At 36.2% G+C, this 14965-nt stretch overlaps 1 protein-coding gene across 1 annotated transcript in view; it reads left to right on the plus strand.

Moving 5' to 3' along the window:
- Positions 1 to 14965, plus strand: part of SKAP2 (src kinase associated phosphoprotein 2) — a 150130-nt gene that overhangs the window by 87737 nt on the left and 47428 nt on the right. Inside the window, exons 7-9 of the mRNA XM_033420578.2 lie at positions 4025 to 4149; positions 5021 to 5084; positions 5440 to 5577. Of these exons, the coding sequence (XP_033276469.1) occupies positions 4025 to 4149; positions 5021 to 5084; positions 5440 to 5577 (327 nt within the window). The remainder of the gene's footprint in view (positions 1 to 4024; positions 4150 to 5020; positions 5085 to 5439; positions 5578 to 14965) is intronic.

Genomic DNA, 14965 nt, shown 5'->3' on the forward strand with positions numbered 1-14965 from the left:
GAGCCTGTGCTCCGCAGCGGGAGAGGCCACGACAGTGAGAGAGAGGGCCGCGTACTGCAAAAAAAACCCAGATATGGATATTAAGTTCTGAAGCTGGACTGAAAATAGAGAACTATGAGTCACAAGCATATTGATAGGAATTTAATCCCTGGGATTGGATGAAGTTGCCCAGTGAAAACTGTACAGCAGGAAAAGAACAGGATTTAGAACATAACCCATCATGGCTGTTTAAGAGATAGGCAAAGGTACCGGAGCCCATAAAGCAAGCTGAGAAAGTTGGGCCCAAGTTGCAGGAGGAAATGCAAGCTCTAACGCCTATCATCTCTACTGAGACTTCATAAATTACATGTTCTAAAACAGTGGTTTTTCAAACATTAGTGTGTATCAAAATCACCTGGGGTGTTTGCTAAAAACTTAGTTTTGTGGACTCACCCCCCGGGAATCCTATACAGCAAGTTCAGAGTGCTAGCCATTTCTATGTTTTTAACAGGCATCCAAGATGATTCTAACATCTAACACCTTTCTAGGAGACAATGTGAAATGGTTGAAAAAGCAAGGTTTTAGAATCAGACTCACGTTAGGGTCCTGGCTTTTACTACTTTGGTTGTGTGGCTGTAAGCAAGTTGTTTAAGTTTTCTTTTTCCCCATCAGTGCTGGGGATATAATAAATACCTTCTTTGTCTTAGAATTATTACAAGGTATATATGAGATTGCTGTATTAAATTTCTGGCATATAGAAGGAGTTCAGCAAATAAGATCTGTCTTTTTGGGCTTGCCTGGTGGTGCAGTGGTTAAGAATCCACCTGCCAATGCAGGGCACACGGGTTCGAGCCCTGGTCCAGGAAGACCCCACGTGCTGCAGAGCAACTAAGTCGGTGCGCCATAACTACTGAAGCCCACGCACCTAGAGCCGGTGCTCTGCATTTTTTAAAAAAGAAAAAAAAAAGATCTGTCTTTTTGGCTCTTAAAACCCCCAGAACACAGCTGTAAACCTAAAGCCAGTGAAAAAGTAGGAGGAAATAGCATCATTAACCTCATACATTTTGTTTTGTAAGAGATCAGAGCCAACTGCTTTTTACCTCAAACCTACTGAATTAGAATTGTGTAAAATTAAGTTACTGATTTAATAGATTTCATTATCTAGTTTCTCCTGGCAGCCTTCAGTGCTGTAGACATTAAATTCGAACAGCATTGATATAGGCAAGGTTAAAGTGTGAAATAGAAGCTGAGGAAAATGTAATAGAGGGACAAACACCTCAAAAATCCTGAGGGTATCAACGTGTTGTAATATACTATAAAAACTAATACTCAGATTAATACTACTCGATCAAGAAAACGTTAAATTACGTTTAACAGAATTGTTTGAAAAGTCAGGGAAGTATATATTTCAGAATGATTTCAGTTATAAAAACCAACATTTTAGAGAGTTTTGGCACTTAAAAGAAATAAACTTCTGTGATTTGAGAAGTTCACTTAGATAAATTATTTTATTAGTCTACTATAGTTCTGGAGAAATGAACTTATATGACCTTACTTCCCATTTGATTGGCATGTAACTATTTTTTTTTTTTTTTGCGGTACGCGGGCCTCTCACTGTTGTGGCCTCTCCCGTTGCGGAGCACAGGCTCCGGATGCTCAGGCTCAGCGGCCATGGCTCACGCGCCCAGCCGCTCTGCAGCATGTGGGATCTTCCCGGACCGGGGCACAAACCCGTGTCCCCTGCATCAGCAGGTGGACTCTCAACCACTGCGCCACCAGGGAAGCCCATGGCATGTACCTATTTTTAAGTCAACAAGTGTCTTTGAAACTACCCCAGAAAGCACTGTCAAACTAGCCTATATGTAAATTGCTATAGATTGCCATGTGATGCTAAGGTTTTCTCTTTCCCCTGGGCCTTGAAGAGAAGCTAATGTAAATGGAGAAGAGCAGAGTCTTAGCATACCCATGTCTGCCCATTTTGTGTCGTGAACTTCCTATCTCACGTTGGCTAATTGGAAATATGGCTACTTTATGGTTATGGATTTGCAAAAGCTACTGAGAGTTATGAATTTTTCTTTCCTCCAACTGGTCCTTGAATATCCTGTTTTTTTCCTGAGAAGTTTAAGGAAATCTCTCAAAAGTATCCTGTGTGGCTTTGATATTTGCTTCCAACTACTTCCATTTTTTATTGTGAAAATTAAATCCTTTTGCAGTGTAGTGAATCACTGACTAATATTCCTGGAGCACTTATATCTGTACTGGGTGTGTGGGAAGGTGTGTGGGGTGTCTGTTTCAGTGGCAAAGGGGGAAAGGTCTGGTACAGTGTTACTAGCTTTTGTCTCACCATACCTATAATGCTCCTTTGTTTGTTTTAAGTGCTCAGCGTAAATTTGTTGAATGAGTGAATGAATGAATTAGTTTTCTTTGAGAATTTTAGAAGAACCAACAGTGCTTAACCATTATTATTTTAATACCTTTTCCCCGGTGTTATTTTTTTAGTTAGGTATTTTGCAAAATATGTTATGTGAGTACCAGTTCCATAAAATATTCTGTTAAAAAAGGGTTCCACTGACAAATAATTTGGGGAAATGCTGCACACCAGATCTTTCTCATAGAAATTTGTTCAAATATATTAAGGGCCTTAAGAAGGCTGGACTAACAAAACCTGCTTAACTTTGTTTAATTCAACATTTCCCAAACTTATTTGATCATAGAAACCTGTTAATATCCCATAAACACACTTTGGGAAACGCTGCTCTGATTTTTATAATTTTCATCTCATAGAGTTTATTGCAGACGTTTTCCACAAAGCAAACTTCAAATTTTGAATTTGAATTGTTTTTTCAATCATCCAAAGAGTTGTAATTTATGACTAAATATGATTAGAATGTCCAGATTTAAGTCAGAAATTACTAACTCAGATTTTTTGCCTTTGATGTTTTGAACCAGATATGATCTTGATGACCTTTTAAAAATGCCTGTAACTTCAGGCATTAAATTAGTACATTTAAGAAAAGGAGATACATGTTTTACGGGCACACTAAGCTGAGAGAGCCCTGCACCCCATGATGTGGAAGCATTTCTATATTTCCCCTGAGCTCAGTAAAAGAGACAGTTGTCCTCACTCATGATTTTAATATTGTATGTGAATCTAGGAAGTAAACCTATAGCAGTGCCTCTTTTCTCTCAAAATTGTATAACTGGATCAAGTAGGAAAGGCGACTAATTTTACTTTTAGTTTCAGTATTAAATCCTTTGTTTTATTCCTACTTTATTGTTTTTAAAGTAATATCTGACTAAAACTGAAGTCATCTTTTCTTTTGACTTTTCATCATATGGGATTCAAATGTGCTTTACTAGTTTAACTGTTCACTGACTGGTTAGTGAACAGTTTTGTTTTGTTTTGGTAAGAAATGCTTCTGTACTTGCTTTACCACTCCTCTCCATTCAAATACTTTGTTTTCCCCTCACATCTTTTTATAATTAGCAGTTTTGTTTTGCTTTGCTTTTTAAATTTAGAGTTTGATTTGTACCAATTTAGGAGATTTAAAGAAAAAAAAGTTGTGTTTTAGGGGCTTTTGCGGGGTGGGGAGGTTGGAGGGTGGTGATGAGAGGAGATAGTGGTAAATAAAAGCCCAGCAAGCTTTCAACTAGACGGGTTTTCCCACTGGCTTACCAAACCTGAAAGAGCCACGGATTTGTAGTGGGTTTGTCTAGCAAGTTCTAAGTTCCAATTCTTGGATTTTCCCTACATGAAATTGTCATATTTCCATACTTCCTTCTGAATAAGACCATTATCTGCAGACCTCTTCTTTTGGTTCCCTTAGATGTCCTTTTTAAAACCAACCATTCCAAGTAACTCTGTAATTTTAGAATTAAAAGTAATACCTAGAAATGTTACTTAAATATTATACTGTGAAAGCAATATGACCAAAAAATATTCTATCCAAAAATTTATCCAAAAAATCTAAATAAAAGCTAATCAACTGGATATTTATATTCACTATAGTAAATGAAATTCTAACTTTCGTTTTATCTTCAACAGACAAACAACAGAAAGGTGAATTTGCAATAGAAGGCTACAATGTCAGAATGAATAACACTCTTAGGAAGGATGGAAAGAAAGATTGCTGTTTTGAAATCTCTGCTCCTGATAAACGTAACTATCAGGTTGGAGTTTTTATGATGCCTTGAAATTAAGTTGATAAAACTTCCTGATTTCATTTTTAAAGACATTAACATTTTGTTCAAACAACTCTTTCTGACATGTTAATAATAATAAAAAATACTGGGTTTTATACATTAAACATTTGTATAAGGGGAAATCAGGTTTTTAAAAAATTCCAGATTAGTTCAAGTGATATCTTCTTGAGAGAACAGGAGATATGTAATTTATCAATTACTTCACATGTTGCATTTTTTATGTCTATTTTAATGGAACTGTGTGATTTCTTAAAAGGATTACATGGCAGAAAGAATAAAATTATCAAAAGAAAAATATCAGAATGTTCATGCATATTGTATTGCTTAGGCTTGTGGGAGAAAAGGAAGGCAAAGGCACACATCAGCTCTGCAATTCAAGAGCTATCAGCCAGCATCAATATGGAATGCATGTTTAATAAGTTTCAAATATCTGAGGTTGCAGTTGAAAGCCAGTTAATTAAGTTGTCAGGTAGTGTGTTGGAATCGGACAAGAACATTTTTAAGAAAGCTGTACCCAGAAGTCTAAAGAAATTCATGGGTGTCTTCTAATTGTCAAGGGCAAATTTTGTTCATCAGTTCTATCTTTGACATTGATGAAGAGAAGCAGCTTTTTTTCCTGCACAGCTGCCAGCTGCTGATCACAGTTTCAAATCCATCATCCTCTGCTTCAATTACGTAAATTTGTCAAAATTAGCTATACATTATAAGAAGCATCCTTGCAAGGAAAGTAGTACTAGACATGAAGAGAATTACTAATGGTCTTAAAGAAATGGAAAGAATGCAACATATACCTTTCATTACGGTGGTGATTTTTATTGCTATCGTTTGTTTTTTTTAGTTCACAGCAGCTTCTCCCAAAGATGCCGAAGAATGGGTACAGCAGCTGAAATTCGTTTTACAAGGTAAGAGCAATCGATTGAACAAGTTATTACAGTCTTTAAGTATTGAATAACTGAATAAGTTGGAGTTTCATACAAAGAAACTTATTGACTTCTGTGAGAAATGACTAAAAGAACATGACTGGTATTAATACATACCATTTGCTTCAGATTCATAAAAGCATCTTTTCTGCAAGTACCATATGGCAACTTTGAAATTCACATATTTACACCACAATCGATTTTTTAAATGTTTAAGTTAAGGATATAGCATATAACAATATTGCGTCTTTGTAGGGCTGCATTAATTTAGGTAATAGGGTTTTGAAAACCTCTTTTGCACTCTTGAAAATTCTGCCTCCTGAAACATGTTTTGTAGATATGGGGTCTGATGTTATTCCTGAGGATGAGGATGAAAGAGGAGACTTATATGATGATGTTGATCATCCTCTACCAATCAGCAGTTCACCAGCAAGCAGCCAGCCAATTGATGATGAAATTTATGAAGAACTTCCAGGTATTTATTTATGGTGATTCACTTAAGGATTTTAGGGATTTTTTTTTAATGTCATATATCATCAAGAGAAGAAAATGGTGAGCTATTAAAAACAAGGACAAAGAAAATCTTCAAAACTGTTTTACGAAAAGGGCTCTGCTTGAGGTATTTCAAGTGAGTGGATATACTTTCATGAAAAGTGAATGGAATGTTAAAATGAAGCAGATACAGTCCTAATCTCATGGGACTTTTGGCTCATTAACATTGTTTATGCTACATAATTTTTTAATTAAAAAATTGACTTGCCTTACAGTTTTTTCCAGCAACTCACACATCATTTTTTATTTATACATCTTGGAACTTCCATTAACCAGAAGTTCTGTGCACACCCCATATGTCAACAACTTCTGCCTCATATATTCCTCCTTCTGTAGTGTATTGCATTGTCTTGGAGGAATATCGTTGAACTATAAACAAAGGCCTTTTGAGGCTTGAAGTTTTCGTACTTGATATTTTATCATTTTACATTTTCAGGCATGGTTTAGTGTTTATATGCCTCAGTATCTGTTATGTAACATAAATTTAATTGTCTATTAGCTCTTTGGCTTGTAATTTTGAGGGTCAACCTAAAACAGAAGGAACATTTAGGGAATTATTACGTTACTATTACTCTAGGTTGAAATGAGCCTTTTTCTGGTTATTAAAAAAATCAGCCATTAGAGAAAGAAAAGGGATTATAAGTAATATGTGTGATATTTAACTGACATCTCATATAGAAAGGCTATTTTTCTTTGAATAGAACAATTTAACAACAGTATAAACCTTTACAAATGATTTAACAATACCTAAAGTGTTCAAAATTAACATACAAATGTGATGTTCAGTGTAGTAAGCAGAGCATAGTAACTAGCACATGGACTTTAGAGTCAAAAAGTTTAAATTCTGACTATACCATTTACTAGCCCAGTGACCTTAAAAGTCAATTTTGTCATCTATAAAATAATGATAATTTCATAAGGGGGGTGGTAGTAAATGACATCATGAATCTACAGCCCTCAGCACAGTGCTTGAGTCATAGCACACCCACAATAAATTGTCACATCATTATTATTTTCATTATTATATCTGGTAAATTCTGCACATGCTTATATGGAGTTATAATAATGGCTTTCTGACCAAGTAAGAATTAATGATTGTAATGGGATTATAAATCCAAGATATTAAAAAAATTACTCAAAATATGCATCTACATATTCTTTTTTTTAGCATCTTTATTGGAGTATAATTGTTTTACAATGGTGTGTTAGTTTCTGCTATATAACAAAGTGAATCAGCTATACATATACATATATCCCTATATCTCCTCCCTTTTGCATCTCCCTCCCACCCTCCTAATCCCACCCCTCTAGGTGGTCACAAAGCACCAAGCTGATCTCCCTGTGCTATGCGGCTGCTTCCCACTAGCTATCTATTTTACATTTGGTAGTGTATATATATGTCCATGCCACTCTCTCACTTCGTCCCAGCTTACCCTTCCCCCTCCCCGTGTCCTCAAGTCCATTCTGTACGTCTGCGTCTTCATTCCTGTCCTGTCCCTAGGTTCATCAGAACCTTTTTTTTTTAGATTCCATATATATGTGTTAGCATACGGTATTTGTTTTTCTCCTTCTGACTTACTTCACTCTGTATGGCAGACTCTAGGTCCATCCACCTCACTACAAATAACTTAATTTCATTTCTTTTTATGGCTGAGTAGTATTCTATTGTATATGTGTGCCACATCTTCTTTATCCATTCATCTGTCTTTGGACACTTAGGTTGCTTCCATGTTCTGGCTATTGTAAATAGTGCTTCAATGAACATTGTGGTACATGACTCTTTTTGAATGATGGTTTTCTCAGGGTATCTGCCCAGTAGTGGGATTGCTGGGTTGTATGGTAGTCCTATTTGTAGTTTTTTAAGGAACCTCCATACTGTTCTCCATAGTGGCTGTATCAATTTACATTCCCACCAACAGTGCAAGAGGATTCCCTTTTCTCCATACCCCCTCCAGCATTTATTGTTTGTAGATTTTTTGATGCTGGCCATTCTGACTAGTGTGAGGTGATACCTTATTGTACTTTTGATTTGCATTTCTCTAACGATTAGTGATGTTGAGCATCCTTTCATGTGTTTGTTGGCAATCTGTATATCTTCTTTGGAGAAATGTCTATTTAAATCTTCTGCGCACTTTTGGATTGGGTTGTTTGTTTTTTTGATATTGAGCTTCATGAGCTGCTTGTATATTTTGGAGATTAATCCTTTGTCAGTTGCTTCGTTTGCAAATATTTTCTCCCATTCTGAGGGTTGTCTTTTTGTGTCGTTTATGGTTTCCTTTGCTGTGCAAAACCTTTGATGTTTCATTAGGTCCCATTTGTTTATTTTTGTTTTTATTTCCATTTCTCTAGGGGGTGGGTCAAAAAGGATCTTGCTGTGATTTATGTCAAAGAGTGTTCTTCCTGTGTTTTCCTCTAAGAGTTTTAAGAGTGTCTGGCCTTACATTTAGATCTTTAATCCATTTTGAGTTTATTTTTGTGTATGGTGTTAGGGAGTGTTCTAATTTCATTCTTTTACATGTAGCTGTCCAGTTTTCCCAGCACCACTTATTGAAGAGGCTGTCTTTTCTCCACTGTATATTCTTGCCTCCTTTATCAAAGATAAGTTGACTGTATGTGCATGGGTTTATCTCTGGACTTTCTATCCTGTTCCATTGACCTATATTTCTGTTTTTGTACCAGTACCATACTGTCTTGATTACTGTAGCTTTGTAGTATAGTCTGAAGTCAGGGAGCCTGATTCCTCCAGCTTCATTTCTCTTTCTCAAGATTGCTTTGGCTATTCGGGGTCTTTTGTGTTTCCATACAAACTGTGAAATTTTTCTGTTCTAGTTCTGTGAAAAATGCCATTGGTAGTTTGATAGGGATTGCACTGCATCTGTAGATTGCTTTGGATAGTATAGTCATTTTCACAGTGTTGATTCTTCCAATCCAAGAACATGGTATATCTCTCCATCTGTTTGTATCATCTTTAATTTCTTTCATCAGTGTCTTATAGTTTTCAGCATACAGGTCTTTTGTCTCCTTAGGTAGATTTATTCCTAGGTATTTTATTCTTTTTGTTGCAGTGGTAAATGGGAGTGTTTCCTTAATTTTTCTTTCAGATTTTTCATCATTAGTGTATAGGAATGCAAGAGATTTCTGTGCATTAATTTTGTATCCTGTTACTTTACCACATTCATTGATTAGCTCTAGTAGTTTTCTGGTAGCATCTTTAGGATTCTCTATGTATAGTATCATGTCATCTGCAAACAGTGACAGCTTTACTTCTTCTTTTCCAATTTGGATTCCTTTTATTTCTTTTTCTTGTTTGATTGTTGTGGCCAAGACTTCCAAAACTATGTTGAATAATAGTGGTGAGAGTGGGCATCCTTGTCTTGTTCCTGATTTTAGAGGAAATGGTTTCAGTTTTTCACCATTGAGTCATAGCACACCCACAATAAATTGTCACATCATCATTATAATTTTCATTATTATATCTGGTAAATTCTGCAAGTGATTATATGGAGTTATAATAATGGTTTTCTGACCAAGTAAGAATTAATGATTGTAATGGGATTATAAATCTAAGATATTATAAAAATTACTCAAAATATGCATCTATATATTGTCTTTTACTGCCCTACCAGAAGATGATTACTATAAAAGCATGATTTTGTGGGGAATGGTAATCTGTATATTTCTATATTTTAATAGAACTATATGTTTGTAGCTCCTTCCTTTCTGATTTATCTCAAGGAAATGACACCTGCCATAGCCTTGGTTATCCTCAAGTAGGGAAGAATATTCTCTGGTTGTCTTTAGTCACACCATACCACTAATACAGTTATTTTAGTCTTTATGTTCAGAAGAGCTTGTGAGAAAGTATACTGATGTAAAATGGAAGAGTGTAGTACCTTTAAATATGATATTACTGCAATATACACTTCATTCCTTTAAAACACTTCAGTGAATGGGTTACATTACAATTGCTGAATTGACTGTTAATTAAGTTCTGTGTTTCTTCAACTTGCTTATCCTCTCCCCATCCCCCCAAATAAAAAATTGGTCAGAAATAAAGAGCACATATTTATAGCACTTTCATACTAAAGATCTAAGGAAGAGTGCCTGTAAGTAGCTTGAAATCTTAAAAATGTGAAACATCTTTTTATTTTCTCTCACTACAGATGTTCTTCTTCATCACTTTTTTTGGCCTGGGGCCACATAATCATTGTAAATAACTGGTTACTCTTGAAGTAGTCTTACTTCTTTCTGTGGTACTGGAAGAAATCTAAGCTGCTCTGGTATTCCTTGCCCCTGCCTGGGATCCCAGTTGCTGTACAAAGTGATCGAGTTTGATAGAGCCTGCAACTGTGCCCCTGGGAAGGAAGCTGGTGTAGGCAGCTGTGGAATGTCTAGTTCTTCTTTCTTTCCCAGTGTAACCGAGAGCCACTTCAGTGTCTGCACAGTTCCGGGTGGTCGAGTTTGAGCCACCCATTAGAGAGGGGATTTTTTTTTTTAGTGAAAACCCTGAAGTTGGCTCTTAGAGTTAGAGGTTTTGTTTGATTAAATATCTAAAACTAGAACAGCAACTTTTTTTCTTTCAGAAATGGTCTCGCAGGAGAAGAGTTTAGCTAATTGCTTTCACTTCTGTGAAATATGAATATAATTTTGAGAGGAGGTGAAAACAGTGGAAAAGCAGTGAACATACTTATAAACTGTTGTTATTTTTCCAGTTCTGTACAAATAACTGTGTATATCAGAAATCTTACTGGTTAAACTCCCAGAATTAATTAATACTATCATTTCAACACGATTTTCTGTCCATTACATGTAGTTGAAAATTAATCCTCTTAGTTGAAAGATGAAGCATAAAATGTGTTTGAAGAAAAATCTAAGCATTCAACATGTTACTTTAAAGCACAAAGTTCTTTTTCTGAGAAAGCAGAGCTCTTACTCAAATAAATGTTTTTTTTTGTTTGTTTGTTTGTTTTTGCGGTACACGGGCCTCTCACTGCTGTGGCCTCTCCCGTTGCGGAGCACAGGCTCCGGACGTGCAGGCTCAGCGGCCATGGCTCACGGGCCCAGCCGCTCCGCGGCATGTGGGATCTTCCCGGACCAGGGTACGAACCCGTGTCCCCTGCATCGGCAGGCGGACTCTCAACCACTGTGCCACCAGGGAAGTCCAAATAAATGTATTTTTAAAATGCGGAATAAACATGCAGCGTTTTAAGTCTCAAGAATAATAAGAAGAAAACATTGTTTAAAAATTGTATTATAAAATATCCCTTGAAAAATGTTTATAATTTTATGGGAGTGTAAATAGTTTCATTGTTTTTCAGTTAGAATATTCTAACTATTACAGCAGCTTCTCTTTAATTTCTTGTTCATTAAATTTTAACTAACTTCACAAAAGAATAGGAATAAATTTGTAAGGTTCTTTGCATTTAGGGTATTTATACATATGTAGAGAAGAATTGAGACAATGCCATTTCTGGGGAATATTAAAGACATTTGGCTTTTCTTCAAATATCCTAATGCTTTGACATCTTTTATGTCTTAGTACCTATTAGCATAGGCCAGTCATATTTGATTACGTGGTGATATTACTATTGCATATTTATGTTTGCAAAGCTAATATTTTGATCAAAGTGTGTTAAACTGTTTCATAACACAGTAATGAGTTCATTTGGCTTAGCACAAATTTCAGAAGTTATTGCTCATTTTTTCATTAGAAATACAGAAGAAGGTTTTTGTTTGAATTTGAATCTCGAAAGGGGAAAGCAATACTTGGGAAATTGCTGCAGAAACCAACCCAGCTTGCTCTCCTCTTCTAGTTACCATGTCACCTGTAATTTTTTTCTATAATGTCAGGAAATTCTGCAGAAATAACACAACAAAAAGATTTTTAAAGATGTAGGCTCAATAAAATCGGCCTAGTATCAAGAGTGGTAACTGCCTGTTCAGCCTATTAAATCTGTAGATTTCAGGGGAATTGCATTTGAAATCCTTCTGGCAAGTGGACAGGAGGAGAGAGGGTAGCATAAAATAGGACAATAAATTTCTAATCCCATTAACCTATTTTTTTAAGTGTTAATTCATTCTTTTTTTTTTTTTTAAATATTGTAATGATAGATTGAACTATTCCAAGCCAGAAAAGGACGTTTTTATTCTTTGGTCATTCAATTACATTTTAAATTTATTCAGTCCAACTATCTGCATCTAAAATGGCATATAAAGCAAATTGCAGCTATAAATTATTTCCATGAAACTATTATATATATATATACATATACACCCATAAAAAAGAACAGTGTTTGAGTACTTAAATTTGAAGCAATCTCCGGCAAATGACATGAGAGCCAACTTAATCAATAAATAGTTACAACCCCCCCAAAATACATTTTAGCTTTATTTTCTTGCTGAGTAATTATCACTCATATTACCAAGTTAATAACAAGATTATAGAAGACCCTGGAGTCTCTGGTATTAACATCATTCCTGATTTCACCAAATAATTTTTTTTCACATTCCTTCTTTGGAATGCAATGGAAAGATGCCAGTTGACTTTCACAGAATCACCCATATTCAGCCTTTTAATATTGTTAGTCTAGGCAGCCTGCTGGCAGTCCTTTTCCTTAAACTATGGTACTGAATTATAAAGTGTGGTGATATGGTATCCTGTTATATGGTACAATAGATAACTAGATTATCATTTTTTGGATGGTTTCAGCTCTGAACTCTGCTGAGAAGGTTATCTGAAGTTATACAATATAAGGAAAACATCCATAAATTAGAGTCACCGCACACATCTAATTGTAGTTTTATCTTTGCTGAATATAAATGTGATCTTTTTAGGGTTCTTCAATGTTGCCTCTTTCATAATATAGCATGAAGCTTTGAGATATAATTTTGCTTGTCATGTTGCTTTTCTCTACTTTTTCATTGGCATTGCAAACAAATTCTCTTCATTACAAGAGATGGTTTAATAGATATTAAAACCCGAAATACCTGTGTGCGTGCAAAACATATATTTCTAACTGTAGAGAAATAAACTAACCTATTTTTGCAACTTGGCACTACCTCTGTGGTTCTCAACCACGGGAGATTTTGGCCCCCAGGGTACATTTAATGACTGAATTCCTGGAGGCATTTTTGGTTGCCCCAACTGTGTGTGTGTGTGTGTGTGTGTGTGTGTGTGTGTGTGTGTTGCAGGCATCTAGTGGGTAGGTGCCAGGGACGCTGTTAAACATCCTACAAAGCACAGGACAGCCACCACTACAAAGAATTATCTGACCCAAAATGTCAGCAGTGCCGAGGTTGAGAAACTCTGTTATAGAGGTATAATAGATGGCTTTTGGTTTATCACCTTTTGTGTGTGAGTGTTCCAATAAAACTTTATTTACAAAGACAGGCACTCTTTGAGCTATAGTTTGCCAACCCCTGAACTTGCAGTTCTCTTCCATTTGCCTTCTGACCCATTTATATCCCGCACCTTTACAGTGCTTAGCATACAGAAGGAGCTGAATAATGATTGATTAAGCTAGTGAATTAGATGTGAGCAATAAAACCACTAGATTACAGTGTTAAAGGAGGAGAAACAAGAAGTTAATTACTAGGGGTGTAATGGTTAACGGACAAGAGAAAGAGACATTTGTTGGCAGCTTCATGGTTTGAGGTGAAGTCATTTGTGATTAGTCATTATCACAGACCTTGAACTGTGAAGGGACAAAGAATCACCAGTAGCAATGAGATACAGAGCAAGACACTTGGCATCTGAGCCTCAATTTCCTTATTTATGAAATGAGGAGGTCATTTCCATCTTCAAGATAATATAGCAGATACATGGGTTTAAGGGAGTGAAACAGATCCGATTCAGATGCTGGCGATATGACTTGGGTTGTGGGACATTACAGCTCTCAGTTTCCTCCTCTATAACGAGGCTGATAAAATTCCTCCTTTAGAGAGTGATTAGGATGGTTTAGCGCAGGGTTTCTCAACCTCAGCACTGTTGACATTCTGGGCCAGAAAATTCTTTGTGTAGGTGCTGACTTGTGCATCGTAAAATGTTTAGCAGCATCCCTGGTCTACACCACTAGATGCTTGTAGCATCCCTATAAGGTGACAACCAAAAAAGCCTTTAGACATTGCCCAGGGTTTATCTCCTTTTTATCTGTGTCTCTTGAGTTGTAAAAACCCATAACCCATGCTTTGTATGAATTTATTTTTATGGACAAAACATAGGTTTTCTTATATAAGTAAAGCTAGGAAAATATAGAATGGCTCTATGTCATAAGGGACCAGCTAGACTTGTCTGTCACTGTTTACTTCAAGGAACTGAGGAGTCTTAGAGAAATGAGAAACCCATGAAAGATTTAAAAAAAAAAGATTAAAAAGAAAAAAAAGGAGGGAAGCATTTTCTCTATTTTAATGAGCTGCGATCTGTGAAGGGAGAGTCTTTTTTTAATATTGTAAATATGTGTCTTTCTTGTATAGACACTTGGCTTATCCTATTCTGATAGGGTTGTTCATTTCAGGCTGAAGTGAAAGACCTATGGACGAAGGATTGGATCTTCTTAAAGGGAGTCAGACCACCTGGGAGAATGCAGGGCCAAGCAATTCCAAGGCCACCTGGAATTTGACAGGTGGCTTTAAGAGGAGAGGAAATCCAATAATGGGGTTTCTCTTCCTTTTGGGGCCTGGATTTTGAGGAGATTAATGGGCCTGAGATGGCAGGAAAAATGGTCTCTGCTCCTGAAGGTCAACAGGGAGTCCCTGAGGGGCCCTACTGGGGGGATCAGTGAAGATGCACTCACCTGAGGGTACGTCACACCATGCCACATCAGGTCGTTCTTTATTATTCTCTGCACATTTCCCTTTTGCTGTTTCTGAGTCTTAACTTTTAAATCTTTACTAACAAACAATAGATGCTCACTGGAAGAATCTTAAATATTGCTGATGGACATAAAGTTAATAAGTGAAAGTCATTCACCTTCTACTCTAAGTAAGCATTGTTAACAGTTTGATATAAATCTTTTGTCTTTTTTTAGCCCATTTACAAATATGCAATGTTTATACTTAATAAAAAAAGAGATCCTTCTTTTCATTTATTTCTTCTACCTTTTCTTTTAATTTCTTTCCTTTCATTTTCTTCCTGCTTCCTTATTACCTTCTTCCTTTTCTCATTCTGTGATTTTCCTCCCTTCCCTTTTCCGTTTCCATTCTTTCTTTTCTTCCTTGCTTTTACTTCTTTCATTCCACAAATATTCTTGAGCACCTGTTATGTGGCAGGCATTGTACCTAGGTGCTAGAAATCCCTCTGCATTCTTACACAG

This window comes from Orcinus orca, chromosome 9, assembly GCF_937001465.1.
Source record: "Orcinus orca chromosome 9, mOrcOrc1.1, whole genome shotgun sequence".
Lineage (NCBI taxonomy): Eukaryota > Metazoa > Chordata > Mammalia > Artiodactyla > Delphinidae > Orcinus > Orcinus orca.